The 22507-nt window shown below is 37.7% G+C and overlaps 1 protein-coding gene across 1 annotated transcript in view; it reads right to left on the bottom strand.

Annotated features, from left to right (window-relative positions):
- LOC110150945 (transmembrane serine protease 11D) overlaps positions 1-15243 on the bottom strand; it is a 52470-nt gene extending 37227 nt beyond the window's left edge. Inside the window, exon 1 of the mRNA XM_020914027.2 lies at positions 15174-15243. Coding sequence (XP_020769686.2) covers positions 15174-15181 — 8 coding nt within the window. The 5' untranslated portion in view covers positions 15182-15243. The remainder of the gene's footprint in view (positions 1-15173) is intronic.
- Positions 15244-22507: the final 7264 nt, after the last annotated feature.

Raw genomic sequence — 22507 nt, 5'->3', positions numbered from 1 at the left:
TACGTGCAGCTCTGGTCTGAGCCAGACAGCTTGGCAAGGAGCATAGGCACAATCTTGGCTTCCAGTCTCCCCCTGAACCAGCATTTTTGTGCATTATACAAGCTGTACAGCTGTATGCAACAGACCAGAAATGATGTATCAAAGCTTTGGAATCTGCTGCTTGTGGGAAATGCCAACCTAGGATTCACTTTTCTCTTGTAAAGTTTGCAAATTGGTACAGACAAATGGCTAATGGATGTAAGCATGTGTGTATGTTGGCGTGTATATAGTAGTTGAATTGGGAGGTGGTTGAATTAGATGATGGTTCAGGAGAACCTACTGCCGGGGAAGTCAAGAGTGTGGGTTCAGTCGCTTCATAGGCTAGTCAAGTTCTTCCTTCCCTAGGACCCAGGCTGTGTCCTGGGGCTCAGGCTCCTTACAGAGCACCAAGCCGAGCTCCCTGTGTGTATAACACGTTCCCACTAGCTATCCGTTTACACAGGGCTTTCCCGGTTGGCTCAGTGGTAAAGGATGTGCCTGCCATGCAGGAGCCGCGGGAGCCCTGGGTTTGATCCCTGGGTGGGGAAGATCCCCTGGAGGAGGGCATGGTAACCCACTCCAGTATTCTTGCCTGGAGAACCCCCATGGACAGAGGAGCCTGGCTGACTACAGTCCATAGGGTCGCAAAGAGTTGAACACAACTGAAGCGACTTAGCATGCACACAAGCTCTATATATATGTCAATTCCAACCTCTTAATTCATCCCACCCTCCTCTTCCCTCCTGTGTCCACACGTCTGCTATAATGCTTTTCATGGAACTTCAACATCTTCCAACTGACACCTGGATGTTATCACACATATACCTTATACTGATGGAAAGGGGTATGTCCAAAGTACCTCTACTGAGGTACTTTCTGTAGTAGAAGAAATTTAATATTAATTTTATCATCTTCTTCTTTAGTCATCAGTTGCTTTACTCAGAAATATGTGTTGATTTTACATACCTATTATTTTGCAGGACATGCAAAAAAAGTCCTTAAATGACTTTAGAGTGATAGTGGCATGTAAGGATGCCAAATGCTATAGAAAATTGAGAGGTCAGAGAAGTAACTTTTGGGTGATGAAGGGGGAATTGTTTCCACTCATCATAGAACATGTGGCATGTGAGCTCTGCTTTATGGGTGGACAGGAGATCTGAGCAGACAAATAAAGACAAAAGAGATAGAAAGTACAAAGTGTGCGTGGAGAAGAGTACTTGGCCATGTGTTGCACTTATAGAGGAGTAAATGGAAAATAATCTAGAAAAACAAGATCAGTCGAAATCATGGAAGAGACTACGTGTGATGGATTTGGAGTCTTTGCTTTAGGACATCACTCAGGCTTTTGAAATGAGTTATAGCAAAACAGTAATATTGTAGAAAGGCCAATCTGGTGACTTGGTTGGGCTGAATGGGAGGGAGTTGGGAGGCAGGAGGTCTTACTGGGGAGACTAACTCATTAATCCATGAATGGGATAGGATGGGCCTTGGACCTTGTAGAGACTGTGGGATGGAAAAGGAGGGATTGAGGGAAATATGGAAGATGGAAAACTAGGACCATTTCCTGATAGAGGAATCAGTGCCAGAGGCAGGAGTGGCAGCCCAAAATGAGACTGAAAGTTCAGCCTGAGTAACTTAGGAATTAGTTATGCTGGTTATATCAATAGGCAATTTGAATTTTGGGGGGATATTTTAATAATATTTAATTTTAATAACTAATAGTATCTGTATGATAATTCCCAGCAGTTAGCTGGAAAGGTAATTAGCCTGGGAAAAGGTATTGGGACTGGAGGTATCCTTTTTGAAGCTACTTTGAGAGAGAGTAATCTAAAACTCTGAAAAAGAGAGTGTGAAACCAACTCACCTCACTAAATTTGAATTTAAAAAAACTACAATGTAAATGTCCAGAAAGATATGCAAACACACATGAATTTGATGTCATAAAGAGCTTTCTGTTATCACAGCCTTAGGTATCCAATAATAATTAAAAGCACCTGGTATTATGAAATCAGTGTGTATGCAATTTGTATGGAAATACAAAAAACCTCGAATAGCCAAAGTAATCTTGAGAAAGAAGAATGGAACTGGAGGAATCAACCTGCCTGACTTCAGACTATACTACAAAGCCACAGTCATCAAGACAGTATGGTACTGGCACAAAGACAGAAATATAGATCAATGGAACAGAATAGAAAGCCCAGAGATAAATCCATGAACCTAAGGTCACCTTATCTTCGACAAAGGAGGCAAGGATATACAATGGAAAAAAGACAACCTCTTTAACAAGTGGTGCTGGGAAAACTGGTCAACCACCTGTAAAAGAATGAAACTAGAACACTTTCTAACACCACACACAAAAATAACTCAAAATGGATTAAAGATCTAAACGTAAGACCAGAAACTATAAAACTCCTAGAGGAGAACATAGGCAAAACACTCTCTGACATAAATCACAGCAGGATCCTTTATGACCCACATCCCAGAGTATTAGAAACAAAAGCAAAAATAAACAGATGGGACCTAATGAAACTTAAAAGCTTTTGCACAACAAAGGAAACTACAAGCAAGGTGAAAAGACAGCCCTCAGACTGGGAGAAAATAATAGCAAATGAAGCAACAGACAAAGGATTAATCTCAAAAATATAAAGGCAACTCCTCCAGCTCAACTCCAGAAAAATAAATGACCCAATCAAAAAATGGGCCAAAGAACTAAACAGACATTTCTCCAAGGAAGACATATAGATGGCTAAAAAACACATGAAAAGATGCTCAACATCACTCATTATCAGAGAAATGCAAATCAAAACCACAACGAGGTACCATTACACGCCAGTCAGGATGGCTGCTATCCAAAAGTCTACAAGCAATAAATGCTGGAGAGGGTGTGGAGAAAAGGGAACCCTCTTACACTGTTGGTGGGAATGCAAACTAGTACAACCTCTATGGAAAACAGTGTGGAGATTTCTTAAAAAGCTGGAAATAGAACTGCCATATGACCCAGCAATCCCACTTCTGGGTATACACACCGAGGAAACCAGATCTGAAAGAGACACGTGCACCCCAGTGTTCATCACAGCACTGTTTATAATAGACAGGACATGGAAGCAACCTAGATGCCCATTAGCAGACAAATGGATAAGGAAGCTGTGGTACATATACACCATGGAATATTACTCAGCCATTAAAAAGAATTCATTTGAATCAGTTCTAATGAGATGGATGAAACTGGAGCCCATTATACAGAGTGAAGTAAGCCAGAAAGATAAAGACCATTACAGTATACTAACACATATATATGGAATTTAGAAAGATGGTAATGATAACCCTATATGCAAAACAGAAAAAGAGACACAGATGTATAGAACAGACTTTTGGACTCTGTGGGAGAAGGCGAGGGTGGGATGTTTCAAGAGAACAGCATCGAAACATGTATATTATCTAGGGTGAAACAGATCACCAGCCCAGGTTGGATGCATGAGACAAGTGCTCGGGCCTGGTGCACTGGGAAGACCCAGAGGGATCGGGTGGAGAGGGAGGTGGGAGAGGGGATCGGGATGGGGAATACATGTAAATCCATGGCTGATTGATGTCAATGTATGACAAAAACCACTACAATATTGTAAAGTAATTAGCCTCCAACTAATAAAAATAAATGAAAAAAAATTTAAAAAAATCTGTGTGTATGTATAATTTAGGCAGCCATCAATTAATAGTTACTAAACACTTGTAAGGGTAATCCAAGTGGCTCAGGGCTAAAGAATCTGTCTGCTAATGTAGGAGACATGGGTTCCATTCCTTGGTCAGGAAGATCCCCTTGGGAAGGAAATGGCAACCCACTCCAGTACTCTTGCCTGGGAAATCCCATGGACAGAGGAGCCTGGCAGGCTACAGTTCATGGTGTTGCAAAAGAGTCGGACATGACTTGGTGACAAAAAACAACAACAAAATACATGTAATCGCACCATTGTCCTAAGTGAAAGAATTTCTATGTGTGAGGCTAAAAATGCAATAAACCATGACCCAGAAGAAATGATCTTTTATTGTGGCTTACAAATAGAAAAAAATACAAATTGTTTTCTGTACTTCTTTTACTAGCCTATGCTTTAAAGAGGCAACAATAGTGAAATGAATGAAACAGCATAAGTGACTACTCATGCTAGGTGCTTGGGTGTATGATGATTTAAACAATTGATTGATGGCTTAATGGAGTAGGAGTGGCCCTTCATAGCTAATTTATTACTTATGGCATGATATAATGAGACCAAGATCATCATAATTTCATTGTAGATAGATTTTCCCAACCAGTTCACAGCTATAGGCTGAGACTGTTCTTATTTGCTATTCTGAAAATTTGCTTATTTGCTGTTTTGGTTTAGAAGCTTCATGAAGGTGGGATTTTTCCTTCTTTCTTTCCTTCCTTACCTAGGTTTTTCCTTCCTTCTTTTCCACATTTCCTTCTACCTTCCTTTCCGTGAATAATGTCTTTATTTTCAGAAGACTGGCCCCATTACTCTGGTTTCTGTGTGTTCAACATATTCAAGAAATCTTTTAAGAAAGGCATTGACTAGAAGCAGGAACTGATTCTAATATTGAAAAGACTATAAAAGAATGTGACATATACCAAAAACAAGAGTCTTTGTTCATAAGTCAGGCTGGTTTCAAAGACCCTTTTAGGGGAATAAATACTTGACTGTGGAAGACTTATCAAAAGAAAATCAAAGTTCTTCCTTTTCTAATCAGAGGTCTAATACAGCCTTGCTCCCATTATTTTAAAGTAAGCATTTCCAGATGCTTGTTTCTGAGCTTTGTTTGATATTTAACTTATTTTAGACTAAGGAAGGAAATGATTTATCTGAATTGTCCCACGCATGCTTCATTTTTCTCAAGCAGACGGTCTGGTTAGTCGAATGGAGTAGACCGCTGAGGAGGGTTTGAGGAATACTGCTCTACTGAGATCAGTAAAGTTTGCTGGGTTTCCTTTACTCAGAATATACCTCCATATTCAGTAATAGAGTTAGACTCGTATAATTATTAACAGAAGGTATTTGATGACTCCTAAGTGACAGAGTCGGGCTTCCCTGGTGGCTCAGAGGTTAAAGCGTCTGCCTGCAATGCGGGAGACCTGGGTTCGATCCCTGGGTCAGGAAGGTCCCCTGGAAAAGGAAATGGCAACCCACTCCAGTATTCTTGCCTGGAGAATCCCATGGATGGAGGAGCCTGGTAGGCTACGGTCCACGGGGTCGCAAAGAGTCGGACACGACTGAGCGACTTCACTTTCACTTTTCAAGTGACAGAGTCAGTTAAAGACTTAAAGGCCTTTTTTTTTTTTTGAAGTTACTGCTCTGCTAAACTTGGGCCTTCCAGGTGACACTGGTGGTGAAGAACCCATCTGCCAATGCAAGAGACATAAGAGATGCGGGTTTGATCCCTGGGTCTAGAAGAGCCCCTGGAGGAGGAATGAAAACCCACTCCAGTATTCTTGCCTGGAGAATCCCATGGACAGAGGAGCCTGGTGGGCTATGGTCTGTAGAATCGCAAAGAGAGGGACGTGACTGAGCGATTCAGCACAGTGCTGCTAAGCTTACTATATGTGCTTCTATAAGGAAAGTCAGCTTTGCTGGGACTGTACAGCTGCCCACGAGGTAGGTTCTGCTTTCATAACTGAGATGCTGGAACCTTTCCCGTGTGCAAACAGGCACAGTGGCGCTGTGGTACACAGTGACACGGTCTGCAAAAGTGAGCCTGCCTCAGTGATCTGAAACGACAGAACAGTAAGCTACTTTGGGACTTGAGATGCTGATATTTTAAGACTACTTCTCTAGGAATCACCAAACCCAAGTCACGGGAGTCATGTTCTCTTGACTCTACCACTGTTGAAACGCATGTCCCTGGTGTTTCAGCACAGACAACTGTAACAGAGAAAGTCCTGACACAGGACTTAATTTTACTTTATAAAGTATAAATATATAAATATATATATGATATATAATATATTAATACTTTATATTTTACTTATACTTTATAAAGTATAAACATATAAATATATATGATATATAATGTATTAATATACATACATACATATATATAGTGTATATATGTCTTCTTGGCTGATTAATGTTAGAGAAAGATTAGCATGTACTCTAGAGGGCACTGCTCCCCGTGTTAGTACTCCATCTGAACTCTAGAAAGTGTAGGTAGCTACTGAGTCATTGAGCCCAGAGTAGTTTCAGAGCAAGAAATAACCATTTAGTTGAAGATTTGCTTGTTTGTATTCCTCCAAATAGTATTTTTCCTATATAGATTTAGTTTTTAAAAACTAGATTTTTTTCTTTTTTGTTTATTGTTTCCTTAAAAAAAAATTTTTTTTTTTAAACTAAAGTGAAGTGAAAGTCGCCCAACCACTTCTGACTCTTTGCGACCTGGTGGACTATACAGTCCATGGAATTCTCCGGACCAGAATACTGGAGTGGGTAGCCTTTCCCTTCTCCAGGGGATCTTCTGAAGCCAGGGATTGAACCCAGGTCTCCCGCATTGCAGGCAGATTCTTTACCAGCTGAGCCACAAAGGAAGCCTAAAGATAATATTTAACCTTTATTGGCACCAACATTATTTTGCCATCTTTCTGCAAATTGCAAAGAAATATTCATGATACTATATGCATGTGATATTTTACTTTTTATTGGGGTATAATTGCTTTAGAATAGTGTGTTCATTTGTGCTATACAACAAAGTGAATCAACTATGTGTATACATGTATTCCTTCCCTCTGGGACCTCCCTCCCATACCCGCTTCCTACCCCTCTAGGTCACCATAGAGCACCGAGCTGAACAAACTATGTTATATAGCAGTTTCCTACTAGCTAGCTGTTTTACACATGGTAGTGTATGTATGTCAAGCATGTGATATTTTATTGTCAAAATGCTCTTTTAAAAATGTATGTTTGAAATCAGTTTTTTAAAAATTAAATCTGTCTATTAGGATGATGAAAATGTTCTGAAATTTGATTTTGATGATGGTTGTACAACCCTGTAAGTATACTAGAAACCGCTGAATTGTACACTTTGGTGAACTTCATTATATATAGTTAAATTTCAGTAAAGCTGTTAAAATTGTTTATCTTTTATGATTCTCAACTTACTGCAATAACAAAATTACCAAACTTTCAAAGAATGATTGACAGTGAGGGTGGACTTGAACTCACAGAGACAAAAAAGGACTCAATAACCCATTCAGTTTAAGTTTCAATGCCGTTTCTCCAAAGCAATTCTCAGCTAGGTATTAGAATGCAGTGGTGCGTTATCATTAATGACAACAGCAACAATAGCAAGCAGATCGTTACAAGTAATAGTTAAAGCATCAGAGTTTTGAAATTATTTATACACAATTTAAAGCATAATTCCACCGTAACATTGCTGTCACTCATTTGTGTTTTCCTTTTATATATTTATTTTTTGAGTGGAGTTTACAAAGAGTGCATTGGGCATTGCTTATAAGCCTGGTTGGATCTACAGAAGTCTGCCACACATATTATTGTTACTTGTCAGGGTAGAAAAAAAAGGTAAGAAGTCTTAGAGAAAAACTTATATTTAAATTCCAGCTGCTAAATGACCAAAAAAACCCATTCATTTTCTACACATTTCCCAATTCTCCCATTTCTTCCTTTCTTATGCAGCCTGAACTGACTAAGTAACAGTGTCCCCCAGGCTTATTTGAGTGCAGAAACATTTCTTTCTGAAATACCTAACGTTGAGGAGCACAGTGTTCCTGGAACTCAGTTAAGAAAATGTTCCTCTGTGAGTCCTGACTTGCCTAAGTCCTTCAGTGTTTCTGCAGGAAAGGGATGGGAGAGCTACTGCACACCCAGCTTAGAGGGCATGCTCGTTCATATGTAAATACACAGAAATATGTCTTGCTGTAACTCTCTTTCCATTTTGAATAATACTTGGGGAACTACTTTGTAGCTGTTTAGTTTCAGTTGGTTTGTTGAGTACTTATATTTCAATGTATATATGAGTTGCCTGTTAAAATGCAAATTTAAATAGTGAATCTGGGATTGGGCCCAAGATTCTACATTTCTAACAAGTTCCAGGGTGATGCTCATGTTAGTGATCCAAGGACCACACTTTGTGGAACAAAGGTTTTGGATACAATTAGATCAGAATAGCTCCAAGGCAGAGAAGAGCGATTTTTAGTAAAGGCATCCTAGTTTCTTCTCTGTTTCCTGAAGTCCAAGCACAATGGAGACAATCCTCCTATAAGATCATTATGAAATGTTGAAAACCTTAACTTACTGCTTTGTCAAATATACTGACCCTTATATAAAACCAGATATGTATTTGTTTTCTATAGGAAATAAGAGTGTAGTATTTAGGAGCTCTTACTCCTAAATCAATGTGATATGATTTGTAATACCAAATTGAGAATTTCAGGATATTTCTGGTTTCATTGTTTCTACAAAGCATGTCCCAGTGAGGTGAGAAATTTGGTATATCACACTCTGAAGAAGCACAAGGAAGCATTTTTTTTGTGCTCTAAATGTGTTTATCCTACCATGTTTGAGTTGATTATTATTCTTTATAGACCCAAATTTTAAAAATTCTAACAATTGCCAATGAGACAATCTGGTTTAATTTGTGTGGAAACATATATACTAGATTTTTAACATTGTTTACTTGTGGGGGGACAGAGGAGGTACAGTGAATGATGGGGTGGAAGAAAGAAAAAAGAAATGTACAAGTTAAGTAAAAATGTATCAGTGTAGGTTCTAAAGCAAGAAAGACATTTCAGCACAAGCTGGATGGAATAAGTTAGTGGGCATGATAGAATAGAGAATCTGGAAATTGACTGAACTATTCTCTCAGAGCTACTAGTTAAGTGTTATCACCCATAACTTGGAAAGAGTGTAGACTGAAGTCAGAACCTCATATGTATTCTTCATGGTTAGTTCTATTTAACTATATCCAGTACATGATAATTGTTCTCATAGGGAAAAGAAGTAGCTTTAATGAATCATGGACCAAACCCAAGATTAGTTGTTTCAAATGCTCTTGAGTAATATTTAGTTGCATCAGTATATTTTTAAAAACAACATCTTGTACTCAAACCTTTCAGAACTTAATCCTAGTGGCTTCTTGCCCAGATTTTCTAAAGAAGCAGAGGAAAAAAATTGAGATTCTCTATCATTTTCCCAGGAGGATTCTGTGTCATATGAAATGAGCAGCGTTCCAAGGTCTATGGTACTAACTTTTTTGAAACCTACACAGTAGAATATATTCCTCAGAACTTAGTAAAAATGCTGCAGATATATCTCTTTTCTTGGGAAGCAGTTTACATAGTGTGGGGGAAAACACTGTTGAAGAGATCAGCAAAGATACTTGACACTAGGCAAATCACTTCTATGAACTTCAGTTTTATCCTTTGTCATTGAATGAAGAATCAGCGTTTCCTGATCACCTTCATGGTGTTCTGTCCTTTCCCCTGCTTTGCATAGATGGTTCCTTTTCACTCCATAACCACTCTATTTGGTAGATTCTCTCACATCTACTACACACTAAATTTTTGCAAATACTTTATTCCCGTAAGAATGTCTGTCTGCTTACATTTTTCTTATCTCCCCATTCCCACATCACCTCCCTCCCCTCCTGGTAGATTAAGTTCTATGAGAGGAGCCACAGTTGAGAGCATAGACTCTGAAGCTGGGCTGCAGGAGTTCTATTTTTGCTATCTACTTGCTGCACGAACTTGGGAAGTTACCTTACTTCTCCTTATTACCTTGTCTGCAAAATAGAGGAGATAATGGTACCTACCTCCAGGTCATGAGGATAAAGAAGTTAAAACTGTGTTAACACAACTAGAGTTATTGTCTGACATTCGGCCCATTGTCAGCATGCAGCCTATCAAAGTCATGAGGGGAGGGACTGACTGCGGTTAGTTCTCCACTGTGTCCCCTGAAGTTTCTGATGGTCTGTGTTTAAGTGTATCTGTACAGTGAGAAGTGGGTTAGGTGGTGGAAGTGAGGCCCTGTCTACTCTGTGAACATTAAGGCCTCTAGCGCGGGCATGAAGAGCCATTAAGAGATCCTTCTCCATCTTCTGGATAAATGGATCTATTTACTCAGTTTTCTTCTATTTTATTTTACAAGTAATACAGAAAGATAATCTAGTACAGTAATGATAATCACGAGTTTTGTATCCAGACACACACAATGTGACCATGGGTTAGTGACAAAAAAATCTTTCTAAGCCTTAGTTCCTCATTCATAGAATAGGGTCAATCACATGCCTCAAAGGGTTGTGAAAATTAAAGGGGGTTCTATTTGTAAAGTATCTAGAACTCTGGCCTGCCTTCAATAAATGGCAAATGTTATATTCTTCTTTTAGGTAAAGCCCAACTTTAACTGCAGGTATCATTTTATTTTTTTTTGTAATGACATTTTGTAAGAGTGATAACCTTCTGCAGTATCACAGAACGTTATCTGTAGAAGGGAACTGCGAGAATACCTACTCCACTTTATCCGTTATCCAGATGAGTAAACTGATCTAAACAGAGATTAAGTGGTGGTATCAAGTTGTCTCTTAATTTTTTTGTCTGTGCTCTTTTAAATTAACTAATTAATCAATCTAGGATATTGTGGGCACTCTTACAAAGAATGAATGGCAGAAACATTAAATTGAATGTTTATTGATTAAATGTTGGGAAAAAATCAATAGATAGGGAGTACTTATTATGTCACTCTGTAAGACAGTGGGGACACTTATAAAATGGCCAATTGTCCTTGCTTTAAGGCTCTCATGACGTTCTAAGGGATGATAAGATATAGACCTTTTTTTTTAGGTTTTTATTTATTTATTTTAATTGGAGGCTAATTACTTTACAATATTGTAGTGGTTTTTGCCATACATTGACATGAATCAGCCATGGGTGTATATGCATCCCCCATCCTGAACCACCCTCCCACCTCTCTTCCCATCCCATCCCTCAGGGTCATCCCAGTGCACCAGCCCTGAGCACCCTGTCTCATGCATCGAACCTGGACTGGCGATCTATTTCACATATGATAATATACATGTTTTGATGCTGTTCTCTCATATCATCCCACCCTTGCCTTTTCCCACAGAGTCCAAGAGTCTGTTCTTTACATCTGTGTCTGTTTTGCTGTCTCGCATATAGGGTCATTGTTACCATCTTTCTCAATTCCATATATATGCGTTAATATACTATATTGGTATTTTTCTTTCTGACTTACTTCACTTTGTATAATAGGCTCCAGTTTCATACAACTCATTAGAACTGATTCAAATGCATTCTTTTTAATGGCTGAGTAATATTCCATTGTGTATATGTACCACAGCTTTCTTATCCATTCGTCTGCCGATGGACATCTAGGTTGCTTCCATGTCCTGGCTATTGTAAACAGTGCTGTGATGAACTTTGGGGTACACATGTCTCATAGACTTTTAGCAATATTTCACACCCTTGACCATTCCTTTTTATTTAACCATTCTGGTCTGGCCCATTGGGTAACTCTTTCAGCTTGTGGCTTGAGGCTCTAATGTGTAGTATCTTGTACTCTAAAAGCACCATTTTGGGCTCTGTTACTGTAAAAATAAGTTGGTATCTACTTGCCTAATTTCTACTGAGAAATATATCCTTTGCCTAATGGTTTACAATTTTAAGCATGGTTTTTGAAAATTAAAATGGCAATTCACAAACCAGAATTGAATCAACAGGCAGAATTTGGAAAGTATTTCTGACAGTTATAGCTTTTTTCCCCATGTCTTTTGACTGACTGACACATCTATGTGGTCAGTTAATCATAACATGAGCATGAACAAAAAGGAAGAAAATGGAAATAAGACTTGTTATGGTGGGAGGAGTCCTTCTAAGACATGTCTGTTCCTGAGCTGAGATATTCTCATTTACCTTAATCTTTCCTTAACTACATGCTAAATTCCAAATTTGAATCTTCATCCTATTTCCCAAACTTAATTTCACACTTTTCATGTAATCCAGTGGAAAACACACTCTCTTAGAGGACCTGAGAAAATCTGGGATACTTAAGGATTTGAAAAGAATAATAATTATATCATGATAACTCCACTGCCCAGATTCCTGGGTCCCCTGATAGGATTTCCCTTTTCAGAGAGAGGTGACCAGGTAGGTAAAAAAAGAAACATACCATCTTTGCAACCTTTAGGAGAGGACAACCTAAAAGAGGTCTTAGAGTTTATATGCAAGTAATCAAACCATTTAAGGAGAAGGAAATGGCAACCCACTCCAATACTCTTGCCATACTCTGGAAAAATTCCATGGATGGAGGAGCCTGGTAGGCTGCAGTCCATGGGGTCTCAAAGAGTTGGACATGACTGAATGACTTCACTTTCTTTCTTTCTATAGTTCCTTTTGGAAAAGGAAATGGCAACCCACTCCAGTGTTCTTGCCTGGAGAATCCTGTGGACAGAGGGGCCTTGTGGGCTACAGTCTATGGGGTTGCAGAGAGTCGGACATGACTAAGCAACTAACACACAAACCATTCAAGAGACCCCATTGTCAACCATCTTTGCATGAAATGTTCCCTTGGTATCTCTAATTTTCTTGAAGAGATCTCTAGTCTTTCCCATTCTATTGTTTTCCTCTATTTCTTTGCATTGATCGCTGAGGAAGGCTTTCTTATCTCTCCTTGCTATTCTTTAGAACTCTGCATTCAAATGGGTATATCTTTCCTTTTCTCCTTTGCTTTTTGCTTCCTGTCTTTTCACAGCTATTTGTAAGGCCTCCTCAGACAGCCATTTTTCTTTTTTGCATTTCTTTTTCTTTGGGTGGACTCTGGGAGTTGGTGATGGACAGGGAGGCCTGGCGTGCTGCGGTTCATGGGGTCACAAAGAGTCGGACACAGCTGAGCGACTGAACTGAACTGAATTGTCAACCAAAAGTATCAAAAAATTACCTGATTATTTTACCTAAGAGTGACCTAGAATTACCTGAAAACATTACTTTCATATCCCTTCCCCTACCCAATTGCTCCTTCAGAGCATATGGAGGAACTGGAAAATAGTGAAGCTTGAGTTATTTATTTATTTTTTTAAATTGAAGATAGTAGGGTGTGTCTTTATGCTGATGGGGATATTCCAGTAAAAGGAAACTGAAAGTTTTAATTAATTCCTTCCACCATTAAACTCAGGCATTTGTCTTGTCAAAATAAAAATTTGCTGTTTTTAAATTAGCCATGCCATTTGAGTAACAACTTTCCCGTTTCCACTGACAATTCTGTTTACTCAGGTTGACAGGGACATTGTTTCTTAGTCATGGGTCCTCAAACTGATGAACAAAGGTTGTTATTCTCAAAATTCACCAGTTTGGCATAGTGACACTGATTATCTTCTTACAATAAAAATCAACCAACCAATGAGCAAAACTAATTACTAGTTATATACTTTTAGGTTAATAATAAAAGCTGATTATTTGTAGATGCAGCTTATTTTTAAGAGAGAAAATATTTTAAAGTATGCTGCATAGAAACCAAGTTCCAAAGAAGAGCTGTTGTTTGTTGTTTTTTTTTGTTTTTGTAACTGTAAAGTTTGGGTCTTATTGAGTATAAGGATGGATCAGTTTAGAAATTAGATTGATTCAAGGCTTTCTGAAATTGTACATCACTTTCATTATTTGCATTGTTTACAAGTTTTATTTTCCTTTGAAAGACATTTAGCTATTTATGAGGATACTTTTTTTTTAATCAGAGGAATTTCTTCACAAAATTAAAAATGTTTCAGTAAAATCATTTCAAATTGTATTGTGATCATTAGGGCAATCCCACATTGTTATAAAAAGTTTAGGAATAATGGGGAAAACATAATTCATAAGCTCACCACTGTAACACAACAAACATGATTAATATTTTATATTTCTCATTAGACATTTTCATATGTATATTTTTCAGAGGTAAGTCAGTGAGTAAATACAGTTTTGTGATTCCTTTTCACATAAATGAGAGCATACAATATATGCTATTTCATAGATTTTATCCTAGTTTAATAGGTTCTTATCCCTTGTATGAATATGAAATTATTTTTATTATTTTCATATATTATTACTTGTTAATTAATACTTATTTTTTAAAGCTTAAGCTGCTACACATTTTTGTTTTTTTTAAGGCTGCACCATGTGGGATCTTAACTCCCCAACTAGGGATCAAATCTGTAACTCCTCCATTGGGAGCATGGAATCTTAACCACTAGATCACCAGGGAAGTTCCTACCACCCATTTTTTATTGTTTTATATATATATTTAAATGCATATAATTGTAGACATATTTTATTAAAAATTTTTGAATTTTGATTGGATTTCCTCCTTCCTAAAGTTCAGGAGATTTAAAGTAAACTCAACTACATTTGACTTGGCCAACTATCCATACTTCATTTATTTCTCTTTTAAAATGACTTATTTGTATCACACTTTTTTGTGTTCATGGGAAAGCAAAATGAACAATATACTCACAGATGCAAGCACAAACATTTCAAATTATATAATTTTGAGATTATACCATCTGACTCTAGATTGTGCTACAATTTTTTGCTTTTTAACTTCGAAGTATATAAAGATAAACAGCTATTAACTGAAAAGAAAACTAGGCAAATACTATTTTTTCTTAAGTATCAACAAAAACTTGCTTGAAAGTAATGATATCATAGTATATAAAAGGTAGACAAATGCAGTTTTTGCTTTCTTAAATAGGACTTCAGAATTCACTTTGTATTTAACAGCTAAAGTGATATTGTGACAGGAGCAGAAATACAGAACCCTGAAAAACTTTAAAACAACAAAGGAATTTTTTTCTGATTACATTTTAAAACCACACATCAGTTTTCTGAGAAGTTAAACATGAGAAAACAAAAACACTTCCTTATTTAAATATATGTTTTCATAACACTAAGTCATCTATTTAGATTTATTCAGTTTGTTAAAAATTCAGTCAAGCAGCCAAGCACCTTATTTAAACAATATCAAGCATATTACCTAAACATTAACTAATAAGAGTTTCAATGAAGTTTTGGTAAAAATAACTAGAAGTAACTGCCAACCAAAATTTCTTTAGCTTCTGTGTACTTTTCATATGCTTTATGAGAGTCAAAATTTCAAAACAAAAACAGAACTTACCTATACATCGTAATCCTTAATAATGAAGAAGTCCTTTTTTCTGCCTATGCAACTGCTCTGAGGTTTCCACTCAAATGAATGACTCTCATATGTTATATGTGATCTATGAAAGAACTGGAGCAAAGGAGGAAATTCCACACAATTAAAACCTAACTTGTTAAACAAGTCTGAAGGAATCAACTTGAACCAATCATATGACATGTGGAATGGATCAGAAATAGACAGGAAATCTTACAAATCAGTAAAAATTTTATTTATACTGGTAACTTGTAATTAAACATAACAGGTGATACGTATTTCGTGAAAGGCTATAACTACTCCGTAGGCTGCAGCATCATAGTTTTTAATTTAAAAAGGATGTGACACTCTTGCCCATGTTATCATGTTGTCACACACCTTATTTTTTGCCACAGCAGGCCAAAGACTATCAGAAAATGCTTTCCATAGATTAATTGGTAATACTCCTTTCTCTTTGATAAAATTTTCTTTTTCTCATAGCATTTGAAATATTCAGAAAAATAATTGAGTATGTATACAAATTTGTGAGATAAGCAAGAAGAACAATTGAAACTAAAATTCATTTAGTCTTTCTCTGAGTATGCCTTTAAAAAATATTCTAACTCAGTATTGCAGTAGATGAGTGGGCAGCAGAGTGTAGAATGAGAATTCTGTGTAGAATAGCATGGAAGTGAGAAAAGCTATTTCTGTTTATTGTATTGGGAAGGATAGGAGATAAATTTGGAAGGTTATGCTGAAGTTACTTTGTGAGAAATAATGAATACTAAATTATTGGAATTGTATAACAGAATTAGGAAATCTGAATTTGGGTTTCAACATTTTCACCAATTAATTGTGAAGCTTAAGCAAAAAATTACTTATGCCTTTATGAGTCTCATTTACTTGCTGAAAAAATTAGATGCTGATTACATGGTCTTCTATAACTATCATGTAAATCATGGATAGCTAATGAATTCACTCCAGGACTATAACTCAAGAAGTGTTCAATTATGCATTTTTAAAATGTAATGTGCAAAATCTTTGCATAAAACAGGAGTAGGTAGATATAAGGGATGGGATGGGGAGGGAGGTGGGAGGGGAGTTCAGGATGGGGAACACATGTAAATCCATGGCTGATTCATGTCAATGTATGGCAAAAACAACTACAATATTGTAAAGTAAATAGCCTCCAACTAATAAAAATAATTGGGAAAAAAAAGAAAAAAAATAAAAATTATTAAAAAAAATTATCAAAAGCAAAAACAAAAAGAAAAACAAACAGGAATAGGAATGCATGGGCTCCTCCCTACCATTCCTGCATACATTTTCACATCTCACACCTGACATTCTGACCTTTCTTTTTTCAGTAAAAAGAATAAGACAATATATCAAAACAGTTGAACAAAGTTACCTAAACAAACCATTTTTATTTTACATGTTAACCTTGACTGTACAGATCTTTTTCACAAGTTATATTATAGTGTGTAATTTTGTATTGTGCTTTTTATGCTCAATATTATTTCATAGGCATATCCTTGTGCTACTAATTTTTATTTCTAATGGCTTCTGTATTATTTCTAGTAGCTATGTATGTATCCAGTAGCTGTTTAACTGTATTATAACTTATTATATAAGTTATATATAACAGTATACATTATATTAAATTATATATATATATACTATGTATTATATGAAGCTATATTATAGTTTTTTATTTTAATACAATTTCAAGTTTACAGAAAACTTGCAAATATAGGACCTAGATCCATCAATTGTTAGGAATTTTAATGACTTTATTTTAATCACATGCAGCAGTATAGAATATCACACCAAATAGATTCATCATAAAATACTGAAACCATCTCCTAATATGAAGTATTTTGACCACCTTCATGAACATGCTTTTGTAACCCCATTGCTAAATATTTCCTTGAAATAAATGAAAATAAAAACTGTTTATTGGGACAAATTATTTAAATATTTTAATGACCTTTAAAATCTGCTTTTGTTTCAGTACTTTTTTATTTTTTTTATTTTTTATTTTTTTTATTTATTTTTTTTTCCATTTATTTTTATTAGTTGGAGGCTAATTACTTTACAACATTGCAGTGGTTTTTGTCATACATTGAAATGAATTAGCCATGGATTTACATGTATTCCCCATCCCGGTCCCCCCTCCCACCTCCCTCTCCACCCCATCCCTCTGGGTCTTCCCAGTGCACCAGGCCCGAGCACTTGTCTCATGCATCCAACCTGGGCTGGTGATCTGTTTCACCCTAGATATACATGTTTCAATGCTGTTCTCTTGAAACACCCCACCCTCGCCTTCTCCCACAGAGTCCACAAGTCTGTTCTATACATCTGAGTCTCTTTTTCTTTTTTTGCATATAGGGTTATCGTTACCATCTTTCTAAATTCCATATATATGTGTTAGTATACTGTAATGGTCTTTATCTTTCTGGCTTACTTCACTCTGTATAATGGGCTCCAGTTTCATCCATCTCATTAGAACTGATTCAAATGAATTCTTTTTAATGGCTGAATAATATTCCATGGTGTATATGTACCACAGCTTCCTCATCCATTCGTCTGCTGATGGGCATCTAGGTTGCTTCCATGTCCTGGCTATTATAAACAGTGCTGCGATGAACATTGGGGTGCACGTGTCTCTTTCGGATCTGGTTTCCTTGGTGTGTATGCCCAGAAGTGGGATTGCTGGGTCATATGGCAGATCTATTTCCAGCTTTTTAAGGAATCTCCACACTGTTTTCCATAGTGGCTGTTGTTTCAGTACTTTTTTAAAGATGTGAAGTATATTGTCTTCTGGTTTTTGTTGACAGCACTTTCCTCCAACTATACGTGTTCTTTCTTTTCCATCTCTGTATTTCCTAGAACAATCAGCAAAGTCCTTTTTAATGAGAAGGTGCTTAGTCAACACATATTGTTTGAATGTCTAATAACTAAATAAATTAATGCAGATTCTGGTGTCCCATCACTATTCACACAGAAATTGGGAATGAGTCAGGGGAAAGGCATGGGGAAAACTGCATTCAGTCTGAAAGCATCTTCCTGTTTGCCTGTGATGAGCTCAACACGGAAGGAGAGGTGGGGCATGAAATTACGGTTTGTGAAGCAAAGCAATTGCTCTTAACAGGGACTATTTCAAAAGATGTTGACTCTTAATTTTCAGATCCTCAAGGAGTGGCAGGATAGGGCTTGACCTTTTCTATTCTACAAGGGGCAGCCCTTGCAAGAATAAGGTGTGTAGAATGACATTGTACAAAAACCATCAGAATCCTCTTCTTGTCTGCCATGGGCTTGATTTTATTCTTACAGTTGTACATTCATAAGACTAAGTGTGACCTAGGACTGACAGGAACAGGCTTCAAGGAAATAGATGAGATCACTTATTTAGATGGAGGATAAATCATGTAGTGCATACACTGCTGAGGTTGGTTCTTTTGCCTGCCTTAGCTGAGGGGGGAGACTATGGCAGAGATAGTATCTCCAGGTACACAAATGTCTGAAAAAAGTTCTAGCTTTGAGAGAAGTATGAGTCATTCAGTTGAACCCATCATAATAATAAGAGCAGAAGAAAGCAACCAAAAGGCAGATGATCTAAGAAGGTGTGGGCCAGGGTGTTTTCTCTAAATTTGGAGTTTGCTTAGTCATCATGTTCATAGCAGCACAGTCATATGGCTATAGTTGGTAATGAATTTGTCATGACCTCCTTCATAGAGTTATTATATAGATAGAAAAAAAAAAGATAATGGATGTGCTCACCATTTGAAAGCTGTAAAGTGTTGTTTAAATATGCATGTTTATATTTACTGTAAGTTTAAAAGTTGGGTAGTAATTTGATTTTTTCAGTGTGGCCAAGTTTAATGTTGTGGGTTATGACCTGTAGGCAGTGAGAGGTAAGGGGACATATGCAGATAAGTATGTTCTATTATGTTTCAACTGTCAAAGGACATGGCAACCCACTTCAGCATTCTTGTCTTGAAAATCCATGAACAGAGGAGCCAGGGGCTACAGGGCCTGGCGGGCTACAGTCCATGTCCATTGCAAGTTGGACACAACTGAGGGACTGAGCTCACATGCATGAACTATGTTTCAAAGGCTTTGTCTGTTCAAAAAGCATGTAATAAAGTACATTCTTTGGAGTTAGAATATACCTGGAATCAAATCTTGGTTCTTCTACTTACCATCCAACAGGGCTCAGCAAAATTATTTATCTGTGTATGCCTCAGGTTTCTTACATGTATAAATGATGTTAAAGTACCATTCTCATGGAGAAGTGAAAATTCTAAGAAATCAAATCAAATGAACTAACCAAGATAAACCACTTGGCAATGCAACAGTTATGTGGTCATTCCTTTTGCACTGAGTCTCAAGGCAGTATTTTTGTACATGTGTAGAAGTCACAATTACTGAGAGGTGGAAAGCACAGACAGTTTGAAAATGGCCCTGGGTGTTTCTAAAATACACTCTTTCTTATATTCACATTTTTGGCTGTGATTTGCCAAAATAATCTTATTTCTATAGCATTCCTCCAAACTTGGTTTAAGAAATCCAAAGCTTACTAAAAATCTGTAATTGCTTTTATGCTGAGAGCCGACTATTTTCTTATGCTTTTCACATGTAAATTTTTTTAAGCCAGTTTCTGATAGTAAGAGGTCAAAGAGGCATCTTGGTAATAAGCCTTTTTATCTTGTTAAAGGAAGAAACTTGTTTTCTTTACCCTTTGCCTAAGTTCTCCACATCGGTTGCCCTTGGGCTGCCTAGACTTGTTTTCTCCTATAAACAGTAATTTCTATCATCCTATATATATATGAAAATTTGACTCTTAACCATTTTCCTTCACATTCAGAGGGACAATCAGGGCAAATAAATATAATACATATTAATACACAATGTAAATCATCTCATCAATTCAAAGGTCTGGCTGGTAAACTCAAATTAAGTGATCTTTTATTTGGTTGATGATAGGAACTAGTGGTAAAGAACCTGCTTGCCCATGCAGGAGATGTAAGAGATCGGAGTTCAATTACTGGGTTGGGAAGATCCCTGGGGGAGCACATGGCAACCCACTCTAGTACTCTTGCCTGGAGAATCCCATGGACAGAGGAGCCTGACAGACTGCAGTCCATATGGTCTCAAAGAGCTGGAGACGACTAAAACGAATCATCAGCAGCAGAAACACTATGAATACACATAACCATTGTAAGTATCTATTTTAAAATTCATCCCATTATCAGTTTATGACTTTTAGTCTTAGCTGGCTCTTCAGTACTGCCCAGCAATACAGCCAGGCTTCTCTGATCAGTGCTTTGTTGTTGTTGAGTTGCCAAATTGTGTCCAACTCTTTGTGACTGCATAGACTGCAGCATGCCAAGCCTCTCTGTCCTTCACTATCTCCCAGAACTTGATCAAACTCATGTCCGTCGAGTCAGTGATGCAACTCAACCATCTCATCTTCTGTCGTCCCTTTCTCTTCCTGTCCTCAGTCTTTTCCAGCATCAGGGTCTTTTCCAATGAGTTGGCTCTTCACATCAGGTGGCCAGAGTATTGGAGCTTCGGCTTCAGCGTCAGTCCTTCCAATGAATATTCAGGGTTTAGTGTTTACAAAATCCATTTCGTATCTTATCTATTCTTCTCCAAGTGTTTATTTTCTATCCCTTGTTTCTACCTTTGCTTTCAACGAATGACTTATAGTTCTACCGTTGGAGAAAAAAACAGAAGCCTCCAGGTGGACACTCCCTCAACTACTTGTCATTGAATTCTATGCCTCTGCCTGTATCCTTCCTTTTATAGTGGAAGAGGTTTTTGTCCTCTGTTGGGAGGCCATTTTTTTCAGTTGTTCTTTATATGCACATCTTTGTGCTTCTTCTTCCTAATCTGCTTCTGCAGTACTTTCCATCTCTATAAGTCACCTCCCATTCACCTCGTTTCTCAAACTGGAAATCTGGGTGTCGTCCTTGTCTCCATCTCATTTCTCAGAGCCTTATGTGCATAAACAGCTATTGAACCCATTTCCCCTTGTCCTTATACCCACTGCTAGTACATGAGTCCAGCCACTCTGATCTTTCAGCTGGATTACTGCCACAGTTTCTGATTAGCTTTTCTGCCCATAATATTTTCCCAGTCTAGTCACTTCTTGACACTACGAGAGTGATCATTACAGACTGATTTATGTTGTTACCCTCTTAAAAAGTCTTCAGTAGCTTCCCTTGCAGTTAAGAGAGTTTATTCTCCTTAACTCATGTGGCAGAGCCCTAAAGCGAGCTGGACCTTGCCTACATTCTCACCCCCCTTCCCACCCTCTTATAGAACTCTACAGTCTATACACTGAATATCCTTTGTTACTTGAGTACACTGCCCTGTCTCTCTCCTTCGGTTCTATTCCTTCAGCTCTCCCCATTGTTTTATGTCTCTTTTGATACATTTCTTAGTTTCCAATTCTGAGTAGTCTGTCAGGACTGCTTGTACACTTCCCTCTATGAAGGCTTCTTCACCCTTAGGATAGGTTGCATGCTAAGTCACTTCAGTCATGTCCGACTCTGCCAGGCTCCTCTGTCTATGGGATTCTCCAGGCAAGAATACTGGAGTGCATTGGCATTCCATTCTCCAGGGACTCTTCCAACTAGGGATTGAACCTGCATGTCTTAATGTCTCCTGCTTTGGCACACAGGTTCTTTACTGCTAGCACCACTAGGAAGCCCCAACAAATAATTTATTATTATTATTATTATTATTGTTTTTGTTGTTTAGTCACTCAGTCGTGTCCAACTCTTTGCGACCTCATGGACTGCAGTATGCCAGGCTTCCTTCCCTGTCCTTCACTGTCTCCTGGAGCTTGCTGAAACTCATGTCCGTTGAGTCAGTGATGCCAGCCAACCATCTCATCTTCTGTCATCCCCTTCTCCTCCTGCCTTCTATCTATTCCAGCATCAGTGTCTTTTCCAATGTTTCACTATTTATTTATTTACTTGGATGTGCTGGGTCTTGGTTGTGGCAGGTGGGATCTAGTTCCCTAGCCAGGAATTAAACCCAGGTCCCCTGCATTGGGAGCGTGAAGTCTTAGCCACTGGACCACCAGGGAAGTCCCTAGGTAGGATAGGCTGGCTTCTTTCTGATGTGATCCCATTTGTTTGCTTCTCCTTTCATATTCATTACAGCACACTTTTACTTTTATTTTTAATTAGAGGATAATTACTTTACAATATTGTGATGGTTTCTGCCATACATCAGCATGAATTAGCCACAGGTGTATTTATGCCCCCTCCCTAGTGAACCGGCCTCCCCCCACCCCCATCCCACCCCCCCCTTTCCCCCCT

This window comes from Odocoileus virginianus, chromosome 29, assembly GCF_023699985.2.
Source record: "Odocoileus virginianus isolate 20LAN1187 ecotype Illinois chromosome 29, Ovbor_1.2, whole genome shotgun sequence".
In the NCBI taxonomy this organism is placed as follows: Eukaryota; Metazoa; Chordata; class Mammalia; order Artiodactyla; family Cervidae; genus Odocoileus; species Odocoileus virginianus.
This window is presented reverse-complemented; position numbering and strand designations above follow the sequence as displayed.